Source organism: Pinus tabuliformis, chromosome 6 (assembly GCF_031772625.1).
Source record: "Pinus tabuliformis cultivar Carrire ecotype Pingquan chromosome 6, CPIR1, whole genome shotgun sequence".
Lineage (NCBI taxonomy): Eukaryota > Viridiplantae > Streptophyta > Pinopsida > Pinales > Pinaceae > Pinus > Pinus tabuliformis.
Window position 1 is genome coordinate 1,530,972,338 of NC_142292.1, and position 25,046 is coordinate 1,530,997,383.

General features: G+C 39.3%; 1 protein-coding gene across 3 annotated transcripts in view; it reads right to left on the reverse strand.

The window, feature by feature from the left end:
* Positions 1-25,046, reverse strand: part of RAD50 (DNA repair-recombination protein (RAD50)) — a 446,299-nt gene that overhangs the window by 324,319 nt on the left and 96,934 nt on the right. For all 3 annotated transcript variants that reach the window (XM_089428359.1, XM_089428350.1, XM_089428366.1), the window contains exon 4: positions 20,083-20,258. In XM_089428359.1, coding sequence (XP_089284485.1) covers positions 20,083-20,258 — 176 coding nt within the window. The remainder of the gene's footprint in view (positions 1-20,082; positions 20,259-25,046) is intronic.

Sequence of the window (25,046 nt, forward strand, 5' to 3'; positions counted from 1 at the left end):
AATCCCAGCTTCATCAAGTAGTTATCGATCCTCTCATACCATGCTCGGGGTGCTTGCTTCAACCCATAGAGAGCCTTCTTCATCGTGCATACATGAGATTTTCAATCATAAATCTCAAATCCTTCGGGTTGCTCCACATAGACCTTTCTTTGATCGAACCATGCAAGAACGCAGTCTTGACATCCATCTGATGTAGGTTCCATCCTGGTGAAGCCATAAGGGCTATGATCAAATGGATGGTCGTATATCTAGCAACAGGTGCAAATATCACATCATAGTCTATACCTTCCTTCTGGCAGAAACCACGAGCAACAAAACGAGCCTTATACTTTTTCGTACTTCCATCTGCTGCATGCTTTATCTTGTGAAGCCATTTAGAAGTGACAACTTTCTCGTCCGGGGGTCTAGGAACTACTTCCCAAACATCATTCCTCATAACAAACTCATGTTCGCAGGTCATAGCATCCTTCCATATTTGATGCTTGACGGCATCTAAGAATGATGAAGGCTCATTTTGTATAATCGTGCTCATGATGGTCAGGTATTCCTGATACCTATTATTTTTCTTACTTTCACGAAAGCTTCCTCGGGGTGTAGCATGTCCTTCAGCATCATCAAGTATCCCCTAAGCCATGAAGGTCTCTTCCTAGAAGAGGGAGGCTCAAGTGGATAAATAGGATCCATGGTTCCTCCACATCAGGCATTGTTACATCATCTACCTATAGAGACAGCGTCCACAATCGTACGGTTCTTCCTTTCCGCCACACCATTCTACTCAAGAGTATGTGGTGTAGTAGTCTCCCTCTTAATGCCAGCCTCAGATATGCCTGAGTGAACCAACTGTAATATATTGGAGGTCTTGCTTTGACTTGAGGGGAATGGTCCCCTTTTGACCTTTCCTTCAACATATCCCAGACATACACCTTCTTTCTCTACTTGGAATTCGGGCATCCCTATTAACATCTGTCTTACATCGGGTAGAGCTTTGTAATGAAGGTGGGCAAACCTCCGATGCCAAAGTTCGGACTAAAGAGATGTGTCATAAGACATGACACCTAGTGGACTTCCATCGACCTGATATAATGAATCAACACGAAACCCAAGAGTAAAGGCATCTTTAACATTATTTTTCCATATATGTACCTTGCCATCGCTGAAGGTTACCTTGTAGCCTTTGTCTTCCATTGCCGAGATGGACACCAGGTTCTTTCGGAGGTCAAGTGCATTTAGTACATCCTAGAATTTCTAGCTTTATCGAATGCTTGTCCTCTTCCTTGATTCCCAACTCTCCTCTTACCTTTGCTATTGAATTTGTCATTCCTTTGATTGCCATTAGAGGGATTTTGATCATTGTCCCGGTGTGAGTCCTTTCTATTGGGGCACTCCCTTGCATAGTGACCTGCTTTATCGCAGATGTAACATCGTCCTTTTCTTCCACCCTTAGGTCTAGCCTTTCTTTTTGATTTAGTCCTAGAATTATTTCTTTTCTTAGCATGAGAAGAAAAGGCAGTAGGAGGACCTTTAGGCATGGGCATTTCTTGCTCTTCTACCCTTGTTTCTTCTTGAATGCATCTAGCCATTAATTCCTTGAAACCAGGAATGACATGATTGTTCAAAAGAGTAGTCCTGAACACGTACCATTCGGATGGTAATCTTCCAAGAGTCGTGAGTGCCATTTCCCTATCAGTAATAGTCTCCCCAATAGATAGGAGATCATTCTTGATCTCGGTGATTCTTAAGAAGTATGCTTGCATACTCTCATCTTTACCCTTCTTGATTTCCCTCAGCTTATTTCTAAGAAACAAAACTTGATTTGCATCATTAACTTTAAATAAACTCAACAGTTTATCGTAGATTTCCTTGGAGGTGTTCAGATCAGAGATGTAGGCCACCAAGTGTTTGTCGATAGAGTCCCAGATGATCTTCTTTATTTTGACTTCTCCATTTTTCCATTTGTTCTAGGCAGCAGCATATGCATTTGACGGAGGCTCAGCAATATTGCCTCTTACATGGTTCAACACTCCTTGTTCTTCTAGGGTTAGGTCGATAGATATCTTCCATCTGTGATAGTCAGCTTTCTCACGGAGCTTGTCTTCGGCAGGAAAGAGTGTTGAGGACCCCATAGTTCTTTTAAGATAGCCTTGCCAATCTTCTCTTCGGTGATTGCTCTTGCTCTTGCTCTTGCTCGAGCTTTGTCTTCACCTCAGCTCTAATTCCATGTTAGGTTATGGTATGTTCTACGCTTATAACAGTTTACTTCTTTTTCTTATTATATTCCACAGATTAGCAATCACATGTACATAAAGTAAAATGCAGATAGAACATTAAATGATCAACAGAAAACAAGCCAAGACAAGAGACACAAGATGTGGCGGCTAGCCAGAGACAAACCCCAAAATGTGTGGGGAAAACCCTTTGATCAAATCTTCTTTTATCTTCAATAATTTAGCAGAGAGAAATAGTACAATAAATCTGATTTATATCAACAGTAGCAAACCCTAGATCAGTACCATCAACATTAGCGGCTACATCAAACTAGGGCAGACGATATCTCACAAACCGACCGTCGGATCGACTTGATTCCACCACCAAAAGTTGCGGCTTTCGGAGGAGGTTCAGATGAACCTACAACGCAGTTCAAATGAGGAGATCTTCTAGTCCACACAGGTCAAATTTTACTTCAGCAGTTGCAGCTTCAGTTTCAGCAGCTTCGTTCAAACTAGGGCAGTCGATATCTTGCAAACCGTCTGTCGAATTGACTTGATTCCACCACCAAAAGTTGCGGCTTTCAAAGGAGGTTCAAATGAACCTACAACGCAGTTCAGATGAGGAGATCTTCTAGTCCACGCAGGTCAAACTTTACTTCTGCAGTTGCAACTTCAGTTTCGGCAGCTTCCAGCTTCACATGTGTGAGGGAGAGACCCTTTTCTGCACAATAGAGAAGAGACTCTTTTCTGTGCAGTAGAGAGAGAGAGATGTGATGAGATGAGTGAGTGAAAATGACGAAAAGTCCTCTTCTATTTATACACAAATGATGATGTTTGAATAGATGCGACTGTTCGGCTTCTAAGCCAACATGAGTTGTAGGTCGGCTTGATAATAATTCCATAATCAAAATAAATTCATATCTCCATGAATACTTATCGGAATCGGATGATCTTTATATCAATCCTACACCTCTCGACGAGAGGAATCTAATAAAAATATTATCAGCCATGAATAAGATGACCCCCATGAGTTTTGCCATAGTTGCCAATTTTAACACCAAGGAATTGAATTGCTTCCTATATCCAGCACCAGAGTGTCAAGTGATGGTTGCAAGTGCAAGAACCATAAATTGCTCTAGAAAGTGCCATAATATCAAGCTATCCATGGGAGAATATGTATTGAATAGCCCAATGCTTTCCATTCCAATGGGTGGTGCTGATGTTTTACTAGGAGTCCAATGGCTACAATCTTTGGGTACGATAGCTTTTAATTTTCAACAACTTTTCTTGAAATTGTTTTGGGAAGGAAAGGAAGTTGAATTGAGGGGTATCAAAGGAAAACCTGGAAAGATAATCAACTCTAACAGCATGACAAGCTTCTAAATAAAGAACAACAGGTTGTAATTGCACAATTATGTTCACTAGAGGATCCCACATCGAAATCATGTATTTCTCTAGATCTCCAAAATGTTTTGGACAATCATTCCAAGGTATTTGAGACTCCCAAAGGCCTCCCACCTATTCTTGATCATGATCATGCTATTCATTTGATTCCACGAAGTGTTCCTCCAAACATCAGGCCTTACATATATCCATATGCCCAAAGGAGTGGGAACTCATTCCAAAGTTGAAGAAGATCCCAGTTCAAACAGTATTGCGAGAACTTGACAAGGAAGGAAAAATCATATCGGAATCCGAAGCAGTCACAGAACTGAGAAATCAAAAGCTACGAAATAGATCAATTTCAAAGTATCTCATCAAGTGGAAGAACTTACCCGCTGAAGATTCCACATGGGAGGAAAGGAATTTATACAGAAGCATCAAGAACTACTCAAGCGTTGAGGACAACATTTTGGAAGGAGAGGGGCATGTTAGGTCCCTATACTACTAGTGCAACCCATTATTGTTAATAGTACAACCCCCTTATTATATTGTTGTGCCCATGTAGTCCCCATATTGTTATTATTGTGCCCCATAGAAGCCCACTATTGTTATTATTGTGCCCTTACATTATTATTGTTATGTCGGATCTGATTATATTATGACCCCTTAGACTCCTATATATAGAAAGGAGGTCTTGTAATTTGTATCATCTAAGAATTGTTCATTTGTGTAATGTACAGGAGGTTGCCCCCTTGAAGAAGCTTATTTCTAAGGCGTTGATCTATCTTTTCTATCTTTTTGTGAGCTGGTTTCATAACATCATGTTGGCTACCAATCAGTTTGATTGGGAGAGATTGGTTATCCTTGATCTGTTGGATCAAGGAGTGTTGAGGCTCTATGGGTGAAGCATTGCGTGGGAGGACATCTAGTTGGCACTTTGTGTTGATGTCTAGGTCCCGAAGTTGGAAGGATTGTGTTGGTCGTTGAGCTCTGACATGCACCTGGATCCTTGGGTTGATGGTTAGCAACTAAACATGATGGTACCTAGAGAGGCTAAAAGCTTGAGTCCATCTTAGTCTGTTAATTTTAGGTATGTTCTATGCTTAGAGCAATTTATTTCAATTTTTACAGTTAGCTCAATATCTTTTCCAGATTAGCAATCACATCAACATTAAAGTAAACTGCAAATAGCACATAAACATAAATCGCAGAAGACAAGCCAAGACAGGAGGACACAAGATGTGGCACTAACCAGGGACAAACCCCAGTGTGCGGAAACCCTTGATCAAATCTTCTTTTATGTTCTTCAATAGTTCAACAAAGATAGAGATAGTACATTTACAACAAAAGTCAAAACTTTGCCTTATCTAGATAAGGGCATAGATCATCTCTAAGAAGATGATACATGAGATCAATTGAAGACATGTTGCTTCAACTGATTCTCCAAGGTGACTCTTTCACCTATCATTGTGATGCATCTTGTCATCATGCTGCACTTCACCGTGTTAAACCATGCTGCACCCATCATCACAATGTTGGACCTCATGACCATGTTGTAAACACCATACTGCTGCACCTTACACTGCACTGTTGTTCCATGTGTCATAACCATGTTGTCATACAGCATGTCTCATGTGCTTGCAACACCATGCTTTCCACTGCTATCCATGTTGTCCATGCTTTCCATGCTGCACCACGCTTGCCATGTTGTCCATGCTTACTGTTGTCCCATGTAACTTTGCTGCCATGTCACAGTTGTCCCATGTACCTTTGTTGCCATGCCACAGTTGTCCCATGTATATATACAACACTATGTACCTTGTTGTCCCATGCATCTATACAGCACTATGTACCTTGTTGTCCTATTTACTTTGCTGCACTAATTAGCAGTTGTCCCACTTGTGCCACTATTGCACAATTGTTATCGTTGTCCTATGTCATTGGGTTGTCCCATCAAAGTTGTTGTCCCATTGTCCTATTTGTTAGTGACATTGCAGCTCCTATGTGGCAATATCCAACATCTTTGTCCTATTGTTCATGGACAGAATTCGATCACTGGTTAGGGCACCCTTTTGTAACCTACAGCAGTCCAATGATCAGCCCATAACTCACCATGAATTATGCGGCCTCCCTTTCTTTACAAGGTAGGTGGCCTCATTGGTTGAGGAGACACCTACAGCTCCATGTGGAGGGTTGTTTTGACCATCAAAATAGTACTTACAAGCCTGCAGATATCACACGGACCTTGCTGTCTCTTCAAGTGGTCACAAGGGTGACCTTAACGTCCCTTATCCTTCGTTGAAGTAGGCCTTGGATTGTTGCCTTCTAGCCCAGCTCCTAGGCCCTCCTAACAATAGCTCAGTCCTCCAAAAGACCCATGACTTTGCTGCGGCTAGGACCTATTAACGCAGCGTATATCCTTATCTTAACTGCGGCTAGGTTACCCTTGAGATAGCGTAGGTTAGGGCTACCTTCCATCTGCATCTAGGGTTGTCTTCTATCTGCATCTAGGGCTGCTTTCTATCTACGTCTAGGGCTGCCTTCCATCTATGTCTAGGGCAGCCTCTTTTCCTCCAACGTCTAGGGCTTCCACTCCTAGATTTGTCTTCCACTAAAACCTAAGACAAGTGGAGAGAAATCAAGATAGAAGTGTGTGTAAGAAATGACTCTCAAGCAATGTTTTTAAAACCGGAACCGGTGACCGGACCGGTCCACCTAATGAACCGGTTTACCGACCGGAATCAATCTAACCGGGACTGGTTTGGTCTAAACGAACCGGTTTTAAAAAAATACATTAAATAATTAATTTTTAATGAAACAAAATTGTTTTTAAGATGTAAAAGCATGATTCCAAGCCAATAGAGACCAAATATGCAAAGTTTGCTCATTTATATACCATGTAAAGGTGAATATATCAAAATGGCACCGAGTGCAATACATATCATCAACAAAATAGCAAAATACATAAGAAATGAGGCTCTAAATGGCTTATAAAGTCCAAAAACAATGCTGCAAGCTATGAGGCCATTGGCCTACTACAAGTCTACAGTGTACACATGATGAATCATCAAGTTCATCACCACTACTAGACACAAGATCATCATCAGGAGCTACATAGACATCATCTGGTTCAGAGTCTGAGGATGCCTCAACCTGATCTGCAACCTCAGTATCAATGCCACCAATGACAATAGAAGTGGACCTAATGGAAGCACGAGTTTGTCGACCTGCATGACTAGTGCCTTCCATTGGTTCTTTGCCTTTCCTTGATGCCGCTATTGATCCTGGTTCTGATGCCACCACACAATCTGCTTCATCCCCTGCCAAAGCCATGTCGATATCAAAATCAGCCTCAAACACAGGTTCTTCAGTCTCCTCCACCCATTCTGATGTTGGATCAATATCGTCTAACACAATGGGATCTAGATCAGGAGTTTTTCTCATCATTTGGAGCTCTAATTGCATTTATTGTTTACCCCCAAACCATGAAATCCTGAAAACCATTAAGTCTGCTGAATTTTGAGTGAAATCTATAATTCTAGTTTCTCCATATGAAATCCAATGAGGTCGAAACCACTCTCAAACATCCTGAGACATTTCATGGTAATGTTAAAAATTTAAGTAAAAGGATGAAAATGAAAATTAAAGGAAATGTCACTTTTACTTTAAGAATTTAACATTACCATTAATTGCCAACATTGTTAGGGTTGAAACACCCTTAGTTCCCCCCCAAAACCCCTCAAACACAATCAAAAATATGCTTTTTTAACTTTATGGTGGGTGTGCCTAAAACCGGCCGGTTTGGTTCCGTCCTAAACCGGCCGGTTTTCACTGGTTAGGGCAAAAAAATGGAGAAATCAGCATTTAAACCGGGTTTTTTGGCCGGTTTAGACCGGAGGGCTTGCTAACCGGCCGGTTAGACCGGTAACCGGTTTTTAAAAACGGTTTTTAAAACACTGCTCTCAAGTCATCTCCTTTTATACTAAAACGTTGAGCACATGTGGGGTTTATTTGGTTGTTGGCCGACCTTGACGAATTGTCTTATAGCACAAATAAATTCATAACTCCATGAATACTTATCGGAATCGGATGATCTGTAGATCAATCCTACACCTCTCGATGAGAGGGATCCAAGAAAAATATCAATTGCCATAAATAAGATGACCCACATGGAGTTTAGCCCTAGTTTCCAATTTTAACATAGTCCCACCCGGATAGATTAGCATGGTCAGGAATCTAGTTTGTGCCATTGCGGTGCCTAAATTTTTGAGAGACCAATGGATAGATTTCCCTAGTAAGGAATCTAGTCCATGGCATTGTGGTGCCTAAAGTTCTTCATGGTTCATATAGTTGATATCTTCCATGTACTTGTATATGATGAATACCTCCCTAGTTAAGGGGGAGTGTTGGAAAATGTAACTAGGTTCAGTCTTCATTAGATGTGTTTGAGTCATCTTGTAATCTACTAGTCAAAAGAATAAAGAAAATAATTTTTATTATTATTATTAAGACTTGTTAAAGCATGGGTTTCATGCTTGTGTCATCATGTTTTAGGTCAAAGTTTCCATTGAGAACTTCTAGGATTTATTCTAAGTCAGTAAAGTCATTGTACTTTTAAAGAGAACCTTCTTGGGATTTTGGATCATGTAAAAAGGTTAAGTATTGAGTCAAATACGAATTTTGTCTCCACACCAAGTCGACCTTAAGATGATCAAGTCAGCCTCAAGGAAGGCTATTCGACTTCACCAAAGGACTATAAATGAAGCAACTCAAATTCCATTTGAAGCACTCTCTCTCAGAAGCAAGCTCGATATCTCTTGAAGCCGGAAAATAGTGCAAAATAAAATAAGGACGAGAAGGAAGTGTGAGTTTGGTCTAGCAGAAGTAAAAAGGAAAAATCGAAATTTTGGTGCTTCTACCTCTCTCTCTCTCGAGCCCTAGATTGGAAGATCGAAGTTCTCTTGTTGATGTTGTAGCCTGTTATCATATGTTGTTGTTGCTAGATTAAAGTATAGGTCAAAGTTGTTGTTGTTGGAAGTTGTTGCCTCTAGAAGTTGTATTGAGCCTAGATCGAAGTTTCTAAGAGAAGATCGAAGTCTCCAAGGCAAGATAGAAGTTGTTGGGTCGAAGAAAGTGTTGCCACTTAATGTTGTTGCGAGGTCAAGTTGTATCATTTGCAAGAAAAGGAGGAGGTTGACTTGGTGTGGAGGAAAGTTTGTGTCAAGGTCTAGAGTCTTGGAATATCTCCGTAAAGCTATTGAAGGAAATATTATTGACTGGGTTTTCCCCTAGAGAGGGGATTTTCCCTAGCTGTGAGCCTACATGTAGTGTCCATTGTTTTATGTGCTATTGCTTTGGTAATTGCTTGATGAACAAAAACAAAGAAAATATAAAGAAACCTAATAAGAAGTCAAGAACATCCCAAGTAATTATCAAGTATAAGAAAATATTTTTGCCTTTTCTATTTTCTAACAGGAAGAATTGCCTTGGGAATGCGCTAGGAAATAGGAGCTTGTTTCCTAAGAAATAGGAGCAGCCCATGTGCTAGGATAGGGGCTTATTTCCTAGGATTTGCACAAGGATTTCTGGCTCATTCAGGCAAGGCAACAAGGCAAGCAAATCAGGGGCATTGCAGATTGTTTCCAGCTTAGTTCAAGTAGGAAAATCATTGTATTCTTTATTGAAACAATATTGAATTGTAAGAGATCTATTGCTCAATCTTCTTTAATAAGATTCTCAAGCAAGCATAGGGTTTTCCCAGTTGGGTTCCCTATATATATATATATATATATATATATATATAGTCACCTGACATGGGGATTTGGAATTCGTAGGATACGAGGATTCGAGTGTCGGATTCGGACACGTTGACCCCCCGCAACAGAACACGTAGGATTCGTTATATATTATTTTATTATAAATATATAAATATATATATATATATATATATATATATAATTAGATATTTCTTACACAAATTCTCATTAATGATACAAATTCATTGATTTCAAGCATAGATCTTCATCTAGATGTTAGTTTCACTATTTACAAAGTAAGTTAGTAACAATATAGCATGCATAGTACATACAGAATTCAAACATCTGCATAAACCCTCACAAACCTCATAAACCCTCACTCATAAACTCTCACAAACCTCACAAACCCTCCCTCATAAACCTCATAAACCCTCACTTTTTTGGGATTCGAATCCCAAAATCGAACACGAAGTGTCCTAACGAGACACGACTAGGATTCGATGATGCCCTGTTAGGACACGTGGTGTCCCATTTTAGGATTCGAATTCCCCTTGAATCGTGTCGAATTCATGGGATTCAGACACATGGCATGTTTTGGACGAATCCGGTTTCATATATATATATATATATATATATATATATATACATACTTTGTATTTATTTTTGTAACTGTGTTTTATTTTTGTTCTTATTATGCTACAGATAAGTAGAGAAAATTTGTGTCCTAATGAAAAGAAACTAGCTTTCAGATTGTTCATTAAAGCAATTGCATATTTCCGTGTATTTTCTATAATAATTTCTGGACCTTGGAGGTAATTATAGTCATGTGTTCCTTAGCCTCACAAACACCATTGAGACTAGAAAACATGTCCACTACTACCAAGAATTAACACTACAATTGTCTGAAGTCCCATGGCTCTCAATGCATCACCTATGGGTGTCGATATGTCCCTCTAGAGGAAATAGACCCCAATTAAGTTGCCCAAACCTATAGATGGAACCACCTACAAATTACACACAATATCCAGTGCTGAAACATTCACAATACGGTACATTAATCAATACTGCATCTTTGTGAACCAAACTTGAAAGAAATGGGAAAAATAATACTTCATATGAGGCTTCTCTTCCTAGATTGGGCCTTAGTCACGTAACGGTGATACCTCCCTAGGTAGGAGTAGTTAATAGACTATCCCATTAGGTGTGTCCTAGCCCCAAAGGCAAGTGACATCTCCTTAGTCCACCCTTCAGTCGATAAGTGCCATGCGAATAATAATGGAATGAAGGGGAAAAGACTTCATGGCCAAGTGCCATTGTCAAAGGGGTCGGCAATGATGAAGCACCTCATCCGAGATGTATAGATGTGAGGGAGCAATCATGGTAGCATGAGTTACCTCGGCCTTTGTTTTTCCACCCCTCTATAATATATATTGCCCTTTACTTTTTCTTTGTTCTTCCTTACATTACAACTCGTAGCTCAAGGAATAAAAGCTTGCTTTATATGATGTATAGCAGTTATGACCCCCTTTAGGATGGGGCAATCATGCAAGGGTTCCTAGTCATCTATGAGATAGGGCAACATTGTCCCAAGAACCAGGTGATGGCCATATAAGAGGGGTAGAGGTCATGCTTGGCTTTTTCACATGTGCTAATTTGTAAGTCACGACCATCTTTTGCATTTTGATTTTTCTTTTGTTTTTCTTGTGGCCATCATATGCTCTTTTTATTCCTTTTAGTTGCATCAGCCTCATAAGGTGCATTTTCAGGCCCTACCCAGGTAAGAGGAAGTGTGCATGCCAAATCCCAATGAATGAGTGTTCAATTGAACTTGAAGAAGTGAGGTGGAATAGGGGCTCATAATGTAAGATGGAAAGTTGTAAGTATGAAATGCGGAGAGAATCGAGATGGGGCTACATTATCTTAATCATGTTTTCCCAAGTAGCGCCCCTCCCTAAATCCATGGGTCATTAAGGGAGGTCCCACTAGACTAGGATTGAAAATTAACCCCCCATTTAAGGTGAGGGAAGAAGACTATGCCCAAGACCCTTCTTTCTTCTAACAAACCCCATAATCCAAACAAGCATAAGCACCCGATTGCAAAATGAATAAAGTACCTTTTGATCAAAAGCCTACCTTCCAACATGTGCTCTTGACAAATGAGAGAGGAGACATATGATTGATGCAGGTGGCATAAATATGAATGGCACATCAAATCAAATAGAGGAGATGAATAGGAGAAAAGTTCCTCCTAGGCGTCACCCACTTTTGGTGGTTAACAGTCCCAAACTCAACCTTGAAATAGCATGGAGAAATCCATTTGCAAATGACCAAAGACAACTAATGGGACTACAAAGGTTTCACATCTTCGTAGGCTATTTGTGTGCATGATTACATGCAAAACAAGTGCAGCTAGCATATCTATGGCTCTAACAGAAGTAAGCAACCAGCTTATTTGCAAAGTGAATCTTGCAGTTCATGAACTAAATGAAAAGCATAACAAATTCAGAAAACTAGTATCACAGGATCAAGAGCTACAAGTTACTGCATTTACAAGATTTCATGCAGTCAACTTGATGGACCTTCATTTCCTCAATGGTTGCATCGCTGACAACAACATTGTGTTGGACAGGTTTTTAATGATGTCAAAGGAGAGTTGTCATTGATGTCAAGATTGTGATCACAAGTATCCTGCAATTGGACATAGCAGACCCTGGGAGGTAGTGTGATGAAGAAAATTTGTAGACAATGTGCGCTCTAGAGCCATATAAATTTACCAGTAACCCAACTGTTTGTGTGCTCGGTTTGATGGTAAGTGTCTATTGAATGTGTTTGTCAATATTAGACTTTCCTGAACCCAACACCCGGTATTTGGTTCCTTGCAATTATTAACTGAACGAATACATGGGTAGATTCCTAACACAAAAAATATAGTGAAAGCAAAAATTACTCGATTTGAACCACATACACACAAAAAAAAAATTTCCCAAACAACAGTTCTTCATTACTAAATTAATCACAGAACTCACTTGGGCTCTCATACCAAGGATAATGGCCCAACTGAGAAAATACAAAACTGACCACCAACCTCACTGCACTCTCTCGGACCCAACCCATGCTCACTGAGAAGCCTCTCTCAATCTTGTGTTGTCGTTGTGTCTTAGCTCCTTACCTTGAGCTCAATTTATAACTTTCCTAGGCTAAGATTGACAACCAAAATTAGCTCGTCAAGTTAACTGAAGATAACTCAAGTACCAAGTCATAAATTTAGCTTGCTTTACATGTGACACATTCACATGTGTGCAACTCACTTGCACACTCTGCATGTCGCGTTCAAGCTCCTAACAAGGCAATCAAAATCCTTCTAGACAAGACACGAGACTAGAAGTACCTTTTGAGCTTGAAAACTCAACACTCCCTCTTAGTGAGGGAGGTACTTCCAGATGAACCTCCTCCATCTGGATCTATCTCCAACACCACCACGTTATCCACTATTATAGGTGCTCCCTCTGAACTAGAAGACTTCCCTGCCACCTGCTTTAGAATTTGATCTGAAGACTTATTCCTTCTAATCATGCTCCTAGGATCCTGCTCCTAAGCATCTAACAATTTCATATCATACCAGTTCAGGCTCCTAGCAGTACCTGAAGAATCACTCTTCCTTGCCACCTGCTCCCTCTCAACAACTGACACTGATCTCGTATCTAAGATCCCCTCAAATATATCCAAAGGTTGTCCCAGCAACCTTTATGAATGCCCATGTCTGATGCCAACTACTATAGTTGCATCCAATGTTCCTCCCTCTGAATATAGAAGCACATGTCCATCCTGAAACAAAACTCTATATCCAACATCTTCCATCGCTGATGTTGAGAGCACGTGTACCATCAACCCTGAAATAAGTAACATCCTTGTCACCTCCAAGAATCCTCCTAACTCTAGCTAGAATCCGACACATCCAACACCCCTTCATTGCATGCATGGTACTAGTCCCACTAAACACACTGCAATCTAAGCCTATCTTTGAAATACTACAGAACATTGACCTCATCCCTGTCATGTGACTAGATGCTCTACTGTCCACTAGCCATAATCCACTATCCTCATACAAAACAGTATTACTGTCAAAAACACAAGAAACTAGAGAAAATTTCTTCTCGAATTTCTCCATAAAGTCATCAATCTCAATTGATATTGATGCAGCCACTTGATGCTCCTTTCTGTATGGACATGGCTTCCATAGTGACCAATCTTGTGACACGCAAAGCACTTCACTTTGCTAATGTCCTCCATAAAAGCAGATCCCCCACTTCCCTTTACTTTACCTTTGACCTTTACAACAAGAGCAAAAGTCTCTTCATCGTCCTTTCCATCATGTTGGACTGCAGTTTTGGTGTGTCTCCTTATCTCTTCCTATAAAAAATCAACACACAATCTATCCCAATTGGGAAAATTTTCCTATGCAACGATCCCATCAACAAAGGCATCCCATTTCAGAGGAAAGCCACTAAAGGTTGCTTTGATCGATCCTTCACTATCAATAGTTTCCCAACTGCTGCTAAGTCATTTCTAATCTGAGTGATCCTAGTTAGGTATGATGCAACAGTGTCAATTTTAGACATTTTGGCATTTCTCAGTTTCTCCTTCAACACCATCTTTCTGTTTTGGTTTGTACTTTGGTACAACTTGGTTAAGGATGCCCACATCTCAAAGGCATAATTCTTCCTTGTCACATGACGTATAACAAGGTTTCTAATTGAGTCCAGGATTATTCTCTTGGCCATCACGTTCTTCTTATTAAACTCAACCAACTGAGTAAGATCTGCAAGAATTGGGACAACCTTCTCCACGATATCGCACAACAGTTGCTCCTCAAATAGCAGAACAATCCACTCCTTCCATGGGCTGGAATTTCCTGCCCCATCCAACCTGTCCTTGTAATCATCCTGTCAAACTAACCTACAATATCTTGTTGGGTTGCTACAATCAACAAACACCCTTTGTTAGACACTTGTTACGTTGCACCTATTGGCCTAGCAACCTTTGCAACCCGATCTTGTTAGAATTCAACGAACCCAAGCTCAGCCTTGACCAGATAATACAAAACAAAACAAAAAATATTGCATTGTTGTTCAAGTCCCTCGCAAGTCTCCTCTGCGGGCGAATCCTATGGGCTTGACAACCGCCTGATAAATCTTTGCACACGACTGTCACAATTTTTGGCTTATGGTTGTTGTCATGGCGATTGTTGTCAACTTGGTTGACTATTGGTATCAATGCTTGTTTCCCTTCGTTCGGCCTTATTGCGCCCACGATCTCTTTGCTCACGAGCGGTGTCAATTGTGCTGTGGAAATATTCCCTTGTCAGCCTTTTGTCTCGATCCTGCCTACTGCCAACCTTGACTCCTCCCTCCCACAACTTGTATGCCCTAGTCTCTGCCAACCGAATTGCATTGTGTAATTAATGGTGACAACAGTGTTGCCCAATTGCGATATGAGTCATTGCCCAACTTGTCTCGTGGTTGTTATTTGCTAGAGGAAATTCCCCATGATACATTACAGCCTGTCTATGGTGGTCGTGCCATCGGTTTGTGTTCAGCCCATGACCTCCAAACTCTATGAGGTGGTGTTGCAACCACAATTGGTCGACTAGTCAACTAGCTGCACACTGCCCCAAAGGATGGTTGGCCCCGACCACCACCACGAGCCTCAATTTTTTTATTTAAAAAATAAATGGGCCCCTTTTACTTTTCTCACCTTTTTTTTCTCAACTAAGAAAATTGCTCGTAAAAAACAATTCCTCTCAACCCAAAACAAGAGTTGCCATCCTAAAAAAAATTGTTCATGTGATCTAAGCCAACTTGGCTACGATGATCCAATACAAACTCAACGCCTGGAATTTTGAGATCGATTCAGTGTAGGCGGTCTGATGCCATGTTAGACTTTCCTAAACCTAGCACCTGTTATTCAATTCCCAGTAAATATTAGTTGAACGAATACATGGCCAGATTCCTAATACAAAAAATATAGAAAAAGTAAAAATTAAACAATTTGGGTCACAAATAAACAGATTTATGCCCAATCAACAGTTCTTCATTAATAAATTAATCGCAAAACTTACTTGGGCTCTCGTACCAGGGATAATGGCCCAATTGAAAAAATACAAAACTGATCACCAGCCTCACTGCACTCTCTCGAACCTAGCACACGCTCACTGAGAAGCCTCTCTCAATCTTGTGCTATCGTTGTGTCTTAGCTCCTCACATTAGGAGCAATTTATAACTTTCCTAGGCTAAGATTAACGACCAAAATTAGCTCATCAAGTTAACTGAAGATAAGTGACATTACATTAGCTAACTATCCTATCTTTAGCTTTCTCTACTTCGACTCAAGTATAAGTCATAAATTTAGCTTGCTTTACATGCAACACATTCGCATGCATGCAACTCACTTGCACACTCTGCATGTCGCATGCAAGCTCCTAACGAGGCAAATCAAGGTCCTTCTAGTCAAGACAAAAGATTAGAAGTACCTTCAGAGTTACAAAACTCAACAATCAAAGTGACAATGTGTCAACGTAATAAAGAACAGAGATGCTACCCGCCTTAGACCAGAATAAACATACCTGTAACATATAGTTCATGGAACACTATGTGATAGAAAGTGGTTGTCAAATGTTCTTATCGAAGTGATAGCATGATTTGAAATGTTGCGCATGAAACCTAGGACAGTTGTGCATTGTATCATAGTATTATGCATTATAGACACTTGTGTGAGTATGGTGTGTGGTTAGGTCGAGTAAATCTAAGCCTGACTACATATGGATAGAAACTATGGAGCATTCATAGATTAGTTTTGAAGCAATGATATTGTTGTAGCTACCTCGTTCATGTGTTGCTAGTATATTGTTAGGGCTACAATGTTGATGTCTGTTATTATTGTTGCTACTAATGTATAGATAGATCCGAGTATGTGTATATTGTTATTAGTTTTGTGTTGCTGCTACAAAGGACCGAGTATGTAGCTAATGGATCAACTTTGCTAGTAGATCATCAATTGTGTTATTAGTGTAATTGGCAGAGTGTGCGACAGGGTTTATGCTGACCCTATTGTTGTGTGATCATGGCATGCTAATGGGTATATATGTTGGATATGCAGGGGTATTGCTTCAAAGGATTGATTGCTACTATTGATTGGCTTGACATGTCGCTGATCTAAGTTTTGTATCAGCATTGTTTGTTGTTGTGTTTTAGTGGCTTGTGAGGGTTTTCTTGCAGAGGATGTAGTGTAATGTACGATTGTTAGGAGAGTTGGTATGTTGCCAAGGTTTCATGCATGAGATTCGTATATGCTATTGCTACAGAGGATTGAGAGAACATTTTGTTGCGTTGGTTTAACAGAGACATCTTATTGTGAACAGAGAGTGTGTGGCTTGCGAGTATTAATGTTGCTACTAGTGTGCAATAGCCTTGTGAGAGTATCGTTGTTGTTGTTGAGAGTATGGATGTATGAGCCTTTGTTGAGTGAGTATGTTTATGTTGTTGCTAGGGTTTGATGCTATTGATGAGCAGAGAGCGCTATTAAGTGTTGTTGGATGTTGAGAGGACAAAGTTGTTGTGGCTTGCTAAGGTTTGACAATGTTATTGTTGAACAGATGTTTTGTGAGCAGAGAGAGTTGCTATTGTTGATGATGACCTTGTACTAGTATTGCAAATTGAAAAGTCAGTAAATGGGTTTCCTGTTGTTTATGTTGATATTGAACAAAGGAGGATCCAACCTGAAAATATATGAAATAAGGTCCACACAATGATTTGAAGGTTGGTGCTTTCAAGGCAAGTGTTGGCTTGCTTGGGGTTGATGCTTCCAACAAATCGGTGTTTGCAAATGTTGTAGGAAATGGGTACTTCCATCAGGTCAGTGCCTGAAGCGAGTGGGAGCTAGCTAATGATTGAGGTTGGTGCCTTGCAAGTTGGTGCTTGCATGCTAGTTGGTGCGAGTACAATGTAAAAGAAGATTGAACAAGAAAACAAATGTTTGGTGGTTTTTCTCCCAAAATGGTTTCCACCTAAAATCTTTGTGTCGCGTGTATGTTTTTCATGGTGCTTCTTGTTGAAATGTAACTAGTGTTGATCTTCATAATTGTATATGAGTCATGAATTGATGTAATCATTATTGTATTTGTCAAAAGAAAATGAAATTATTTGTAAAAAGAAAATTATTTATTATAAAATGGGTTTCTCACCCATTGGTTGTTTGTCCTAGGTCAAGCACCCATTGCGTGCTCTAGAATCTTGTACAAAGGAGTCAATGTCATGATGTAATAGCCCTTGTGTGGCTCAAGTATCAAAAGAGAGAAATATATTTTATGTATAAAGTTGAATCTAGTCACCAAAAGGTAAGTCAGCGACCCCCTTCATGTCGACCTAGAAGAGGCCTAATCCGCCCACAAGATACCTATAAAATGAGGAACTCATTCTCATTTGGGGACACATATTACACACGCAAGTTTCTGATCAAGAGCGAGAAAGAGGAACGAGATAGCCAGGAGGGCAAGGAAAAAGAGAGAAGGAAGAAGAATTATGTTTTGGCACTTCTACAAGTTCACACAAGCGAGTTGTTGAAGGAAACTAGGGTTTCCTCATATTTGTTTTGTAGAAATTTCGTTGAAGGGTTTTGGATGGCTTGTCTTTTGGTTGGTCTTGGGTCAAGGTCTTGGAAGTCTTCATTGAATTGATTCCATAAGGAATAGTTTATAGGTTTTCCCCTTGTCGGGTTTTTGCCCTGGGCTTGGAGCCTATCTCTGGTGTTCTTTTGTTTGCATTATGATCTTCTTATTGACATTTGTCTTGATGATGAACAGAACAAAATAATAATAATGATGCCCTAATCTAATATCACAAGAAAGTGTCAAAGATTAAAGAGAAATCCAGTAAAGAAAACTAATTGATACTCTGCCCTAGATTTCTTAACACTTCAGTATTATTTTATGTTGTTGCTTTCATGATTTGATGATAAATGGTGTATGTTACACTAAATTTTGTCACCATGACTATCAATTCAGATCTCTCGCCATCTGATGAGTGTCTCAAACGAATCCCCTATGAAGCTTGAAGTAAAACAATATTGGCGACAAAAAGAATTTTGGGTTGCATTGCTTAAAAACCATTTTTGAGTATCTGCACAGTTTTCCTAGCCATTACCTATGCATGTGTGGTTTTTACCATTGTGGTCTACGCAATTTTACGCACTACCTTCCACTATAAACTGTGCAATCTTGTTCACGCAAGTAAAAATAAAAAAACAAATTCTAGAAGCTTTGATGGAGGAATCTTATCCAAATTAGAAACCTCGAACTACTACATACATGTGCCTCATCCCTTGGTTCATGGAACTAATCTCCTCCTCTTAACCATCATATCCCTTGAGAAGAGGAACTAGAAACCTCCTCCTCTCGCCTATAAATTGAGCAAAAGATTAAAGGAAGGAGAGAGACTTGAATTTGTAAACTTATGTTGTTGATTTTGGGTCTAAAGAGCTTGTCATCAAGGGAAGGAAGGGAGACCACACTGGAAGAGAGGATTGTGACATCAAGGCAACTAGGTTGTAAGCTTGTTCTCCTTTGAATTTAATACAAAGTAGTTGTTCTTTCCTATTGAATCTATTTTGGTGTTATTTGCAAGATTTCTTGATCACTAGTATGGTTTATAACTAATTATTGATTCAACTATGTGTTGTATGTTAAGTTAGGGATTTCATTTACCTTTGATTTTATATGTGAGATGCTTTGATCCCTTCAAATGTTTTTGTCTATGCAGATCTCTTTTGGAGCATCATGGAGAAGCTATGAAAAGCATTGGGAAAGCCTCTAAGGCATTGAGGAAAAGTTGGCTGTGGAAAGCACTGAAAGGACTTCTACAAGCACAAGGCTAATAGGTAAGTAATTCTTCTTTTTTTTTTGGTAGGTAAGCACCCACGGGGGATTTGAACCAGTGACCTATCGCAAGGCGTGTCTTAACAGTGCACCCATTCACCGTCAATCCAAAGCCCCGTGGGAAATAGGTAAGTAATTCTTCACATACTACATGTTTCATGTTTTAGTTATAGGCTAAGGAAAGGTAGCAATTCTTTTGATGTTTGTTACTAGGTTTTGTTGGAAATCTAGGGAGATCCTTCTCTTCTGCAGGAAGTGATTTGTCCGCCTAACAGTGTAATGGTTAAAACTGGTCAAAATTAATAATATATTGCTGAAATACTAATTCATCCTCCCTCTCAATATTTCCAACACTTTCAACCTGATTGATAAAAATAATGAAACAAGGGCTGCACAAAAAATATAATGATTAATGATTTATATATGTTTGTACAATATAAACCCTAAAATGTTATTGGTTATTACAATAAATATCTTCAAATGAACAAGTAGGAGCAGTACACAAGTACTATCAGATAAAATTACTGGCTAAATATGAGAGGCATGCCGCTAACTGCTGAAAAGATTAATGGCACATAGTTAGCTTATACACAAGAAAATTACCAAATTCTGCCAAATGGGCTGGCAATTCGATGATCCATGACCCACTTGTCTATTGATTTTTAGCTCAAACAAATTCGACTAACATTTCTACCATGCTAGCTTATGGAAAATTAGTATATGGACATCTTTCAGATCATGTCAATGTGACACTTTGGAACGAGTTAAGATGTTGCCTAATTTTAACAAATATACCAAAGACATATACCGTGTAGCAGAAAAGATGTCATCGAACTTTTTCTTTAGTGTTGCAGCATCAGCAAGAGGCCAATTGGCCTCATCTTGATGAACAAATACTACATTTTCTAAAACAGCCTTTGAAACACCCACGAGTGCAGGAACCTCTCTGTCCATATCAGCACATCGGTAACTCAGGCAAACCTTCTGCAAATATAAAAAGGGTAACTTCAGTTACAAAGAAAATTGAATTAAAAAAATTGCCAAGTTAATACCATTCAATAATAAGGATAAAAGAAAAGTCCATATAGAAATTCCTCAAAAATAAGTAACACTAGGCTAAATCCCATATTCCTTACGTCTCTTAGTTGAATTCTAGATATCCCTCAACTTGCAAAAGATGAGTAGATTTAACTTGTTCATAATCTTTCACTATCACTTTTTAAAAAGGTCATAAAATAGTAACATAGTAAACTAAGACAATAACAACAGTCTAGCTTCATGAAAATAAAATCCGTTCCTTTCTACTTTGAAGCTACAATAAAAAGAAGACCAGCCAACAATGTGTGTGTAGTGGATTTTCAGTCTTGACATATTCAGATGATCCAATTAGGAAGGCATCGCTACAAAGTAAAATCTGAGGCACCATCAAACATCCACCCATGACATCTAGGACACATATGTGGTACCATCAGAAACATGCAGGAATTCAATCAAACTCACTCACCATTAAGTTGAACCAGTCACATCCAAGCCATTTCTCAATGAAAGGGCACATAGATTAGTCTGCAATTATCCATGATTCAACGTGAAATAAGTGAAGGGATTCATTATGGCCCTGTTGTCGCGCAAACTGGCACGACAACGCTCAGACCGGGGGCCGTCACTCTGATCCCCGGTCTCTCCGTTTAAGCCTGTCTCCCACGGCTAAGGGGGGTAGACCCTGAGGAAAGATAAGGGCCAACTGCCACAACAGTTGGGCCAGGAGACGAAAAGCACTAAAATGATTTGACGAATTGAGCAGACCAGTGCCTTAAAAGATCTAAATGATTACTAGCTAGATGATCGAAAAAACATGAACCACGACCAGCAATCATCAGGAAAAGAGAGCAATGCCTTAAATATCCAGCAAAAAACCACAAAGCTCTTCGAAGGACGATATCCAGCAAAACTAAGAGATAAATTCGCTTCAAATAACAGTAAAACCAGATATCTAATTTAGATTCAGATCTCAGCGTAAAGATATGCAATGATAAACGACTGAATGCAGTAAAAGTAATTCTCCACACACAATTTTTTTTTATTTTTATTTTTTTTTTTTTTTTTTTTTTTTTTTTTTTTTTTTTTTTTTTTTTTTTTTTTCTAAAAAATTAAAATTTTGAAACTAAGTTAATATTAAAACTAAACTATATAAAAATTCAAAACTAAGACTAAAGCCTAAAATTTCCCTTTTTTTTTTTTTTTATATTATTAAAATCAAATTTAAAATCTAATTACAACCAAAACTAACGCTAATACATAAAAATTTAAAGAACACTAAACTAAATAAAATCTAATTAAGAAAAAAATAAAACTAAAACATGAATCTAACATTATAGAATTAAAATCTAATAAACAAAAAATACGTAACTGAAGTGAAACCTAAACTAAACTAAAACTATATCTGAAAAACGCATATACATAAAACCTAACTATGCTATCACGACATGCAAAGGAATGAGCCGTAAGCCAATACGCTGCACATTGACGGGAATGTAAAATAGACAAACGGTTCAACGCTGAGTGTGAAGACGAGGTGATATGCAGTTGAAACCACGCCGCAAGAGCCCACGCCTAAGCTGCTGAGCGACAATGAAACAGCCACCGGAGGAAAGAGGAAATCTAACATACGATGGCAGCAGTAAAACGATTCAAACGCATCTGCACACCCCTTTTCCTGAGCCAAGATCCGTGGGTGCGTACACGAAATGGTAAATCGACAATTAGAAGCACGCTGGGATGGAAGCCAGAAGGGTTTTCTGAGACACTACGATGGGCAAATCGAAAATCAAATGCTGACAGAGAGACCGATTTCTTGCTTCTTTCTGTTATTTGATCAGTGCAGGTCGAAGCTTCTTCAAGTGAATGGGATTGTTTGCAGGTTGTGAAATGCACAGGTCGGATGGCGGAAGGAGGGGTTTGCAATGTGTAAGTGTAGGGACTGTTTGAAACTGGAAGGCATACAGCGTTTTGCATATAGAGGCGTGAGAGATCAGACAGCAAGCAGCGTATTTGGATTATGAAGAAAACATACAAATGCGTTACACCAGAAGTCAAATCACAAGTTACTCAAATCTAAAACCGGAGTTGTTATACATTCACGCTTCCATTTTTTGTTTCTAGACTTTCTCTGTCGTTTCAGTGATGCTTGCAGTTTTAAAAGGACAGCAGGGGTTTTGTAAATACCTGGGATGTCTTGAAGCTTGCAGAACGCACCTTTTCACGCTTAACCCACGACCTGGTCACTATAATTGAGCTGCAACATCACCTGATGACAGATACCCTGCAAGAAAAGAAAACTGGCAGATATCCACAAAATTTGCAGTAAAACCCTTGAAACTTTGCCCCAAAATCACAAAAATTATAGCTCTGTACAGCTAGATTTGACAGTAATGACAGTAATGTTCTTGAAATATCAAAAGTAAATTCACTGTGAACTTCACTGTAAATCAGAAAAAAAATTTCTCAATGTAAAACATGCAATAAACTTTAACAGATTAACCCGGGGCACAATCAGCTGGGCTCTGCACAGAACAGCTTGTGGGAGTCGGCTGGTTCAGCCCAGAACTTCCCCAAACGCCCACAAATAACCTTCACCCTAGAGTTTCTTGCACACCTCAAGCAAGCATCAGCAAACAAGGGCAAGAGATGCTGCTAGATTTCAAAAAAAAAATGGAGATACCTGCCATTTTCCAGAAACCCTACAGCATTCAGACCCTAGCACGTGAGCAAGATACCTGTACTCACAATGCTCTGCAAAAAAAAATCAGCTATTTTAACTGTTGAAAACTGAAATATGCAGATATTCAAACACCTCACAGCAGTTCCAGAGAGTAACACCAGCCAGTTTGAAACCCCAAAGTCTTTTTATTAATCAGAAATCAGTTTACAAGAGAGCTTTCAGTACAGACTCACAGATCAGATGACCCTGAAAATGACCTCCTAAGACCCTACATAAAGGAAATGATCCCAACGGCTAGTTTTGGGTGATCCACAAAAATATTATTATTTTATTGCTTAGGGTTTTTGCTTTATGCTTTTTATTTTTTTATTATTATTTTTATTCATTAAAAAAAAAAAAAATTTAAATTTATTTTAAGACGGATCATCAAACCCAGCCGTTGGAATCATCACCTAGCACCTAGGACCTAGGACTCATGAGGGGATTTACAACATTTTCAACCCTCAAGACACATTTCATCATGATTTTTTACAATTTACATCTCAAAGGGATGAATCCACTTTAACATAGACCCTCATAGACCACCCAGATCTGCGACACAACTATAATCTAGCAGAGTAACACGCTAGGATTCTCCTAAAGTCCTAATAACGAAATGCATCCCGGCTTTGGGGTTGGGTTTGAAGGAAAACTCTGCCGATCCATGGATCGGTGAGACTAAAAACCTCCCGGGACGCAGATCGTCATTAGAAAGTTAGGTCCACCTAGGCAACTTTACATACATGACTCTGATCTGCTTAGATTATTTACATTTCAAACATGCAGACTGGGTTTACAACAAAAACGATCAAGCTGTCGATGACTGTAGGCTGGCACGGACATGTCGCTCAGGAGCTATCCTTCTCTGCCAACAGGAAGGAGGTGTACTGCATGGGTAGTTGACCAGTAGTGGTCAACATCTGGCTCTACTTGGGGACACGTTGCTGCACTGGTAGGAATGTGAGAATCCAGAATCTGCATCCATACAACACACAAATAAGAATAAGTAGCGTCCATTCCCAAATCATCATATGCATTAAGTACAGGAAAAATAAAAGCTCTTCATTTATTGACTAACTAATAACATGAAAAGTAAATCTAATCCTAAAAACAGAAATAAAATGCTGAAAAGACAAGGAGTAGGGATAGAAATACAATACAAAAGATGCCCCATGGCATCAGATATCATCTCTGAAGAACAGCTTGAGCATTTGGCCGTTCGCTGGTAGATGAAGTGGTTCACCATCCAATCTGCTCAAGTGGAATGAGTTTGGTCCAGCTATATCTCTAATGATGTACGGTCCCAACCACAAGCTGTCAAACTTTTTATGCTTTCCTGGTTTTTCATTTTTGCGATCCCAAAGTAAAACCATATCTCCAACCTGCAAAGATCTAGATCTAGAGCATTTATCAAAGCTTTTCTTAATATTAGATTGATTTTTGCATATATTTTCAAACGCTGTCCGACGTGTCTCATCTAATTCCACAATCTGATCTATCCTATTCTGAACAACATCTTTATCAGTGGAAAAATTTTGGAGGAGCTGATAGGCTGGCAATTTTAGGTGCACAGGTAAGGTAACATCCAAGCCATAAACCAATTCAAAGGGAGATTTACCAGTAGACTTCTTCTTAGTAATTATGTCCGCCCACAAAGCATACTTGATTTTGCTGTCCCAAGACTTCTTGTTATCTCCTACTATTTTCTTGATAATGGTTATGAGATTTTTATTACTTGATTCAGCCAAACCATTACCCTGAGGATAGTAATTCGACGAATGAGATAAGATAATGCCATATTTGAAACAGAAAGATGTAAACTCTGAGGAACTAAAAGCCTTGGCATTGTCCGTAGTGATTTTAGCGGGGACACCAAATCTAGTAATGATGTTATTCTCAATGAAATCCATAATCACCTTTTCAGTGGCATTCTTAGCAGGAATGGCTTCTACCCATTTAGTGAAGTAATCAGTAGCAGTCAAAATCCAAGAGTAGCCATTGCTAGAATTTTCATG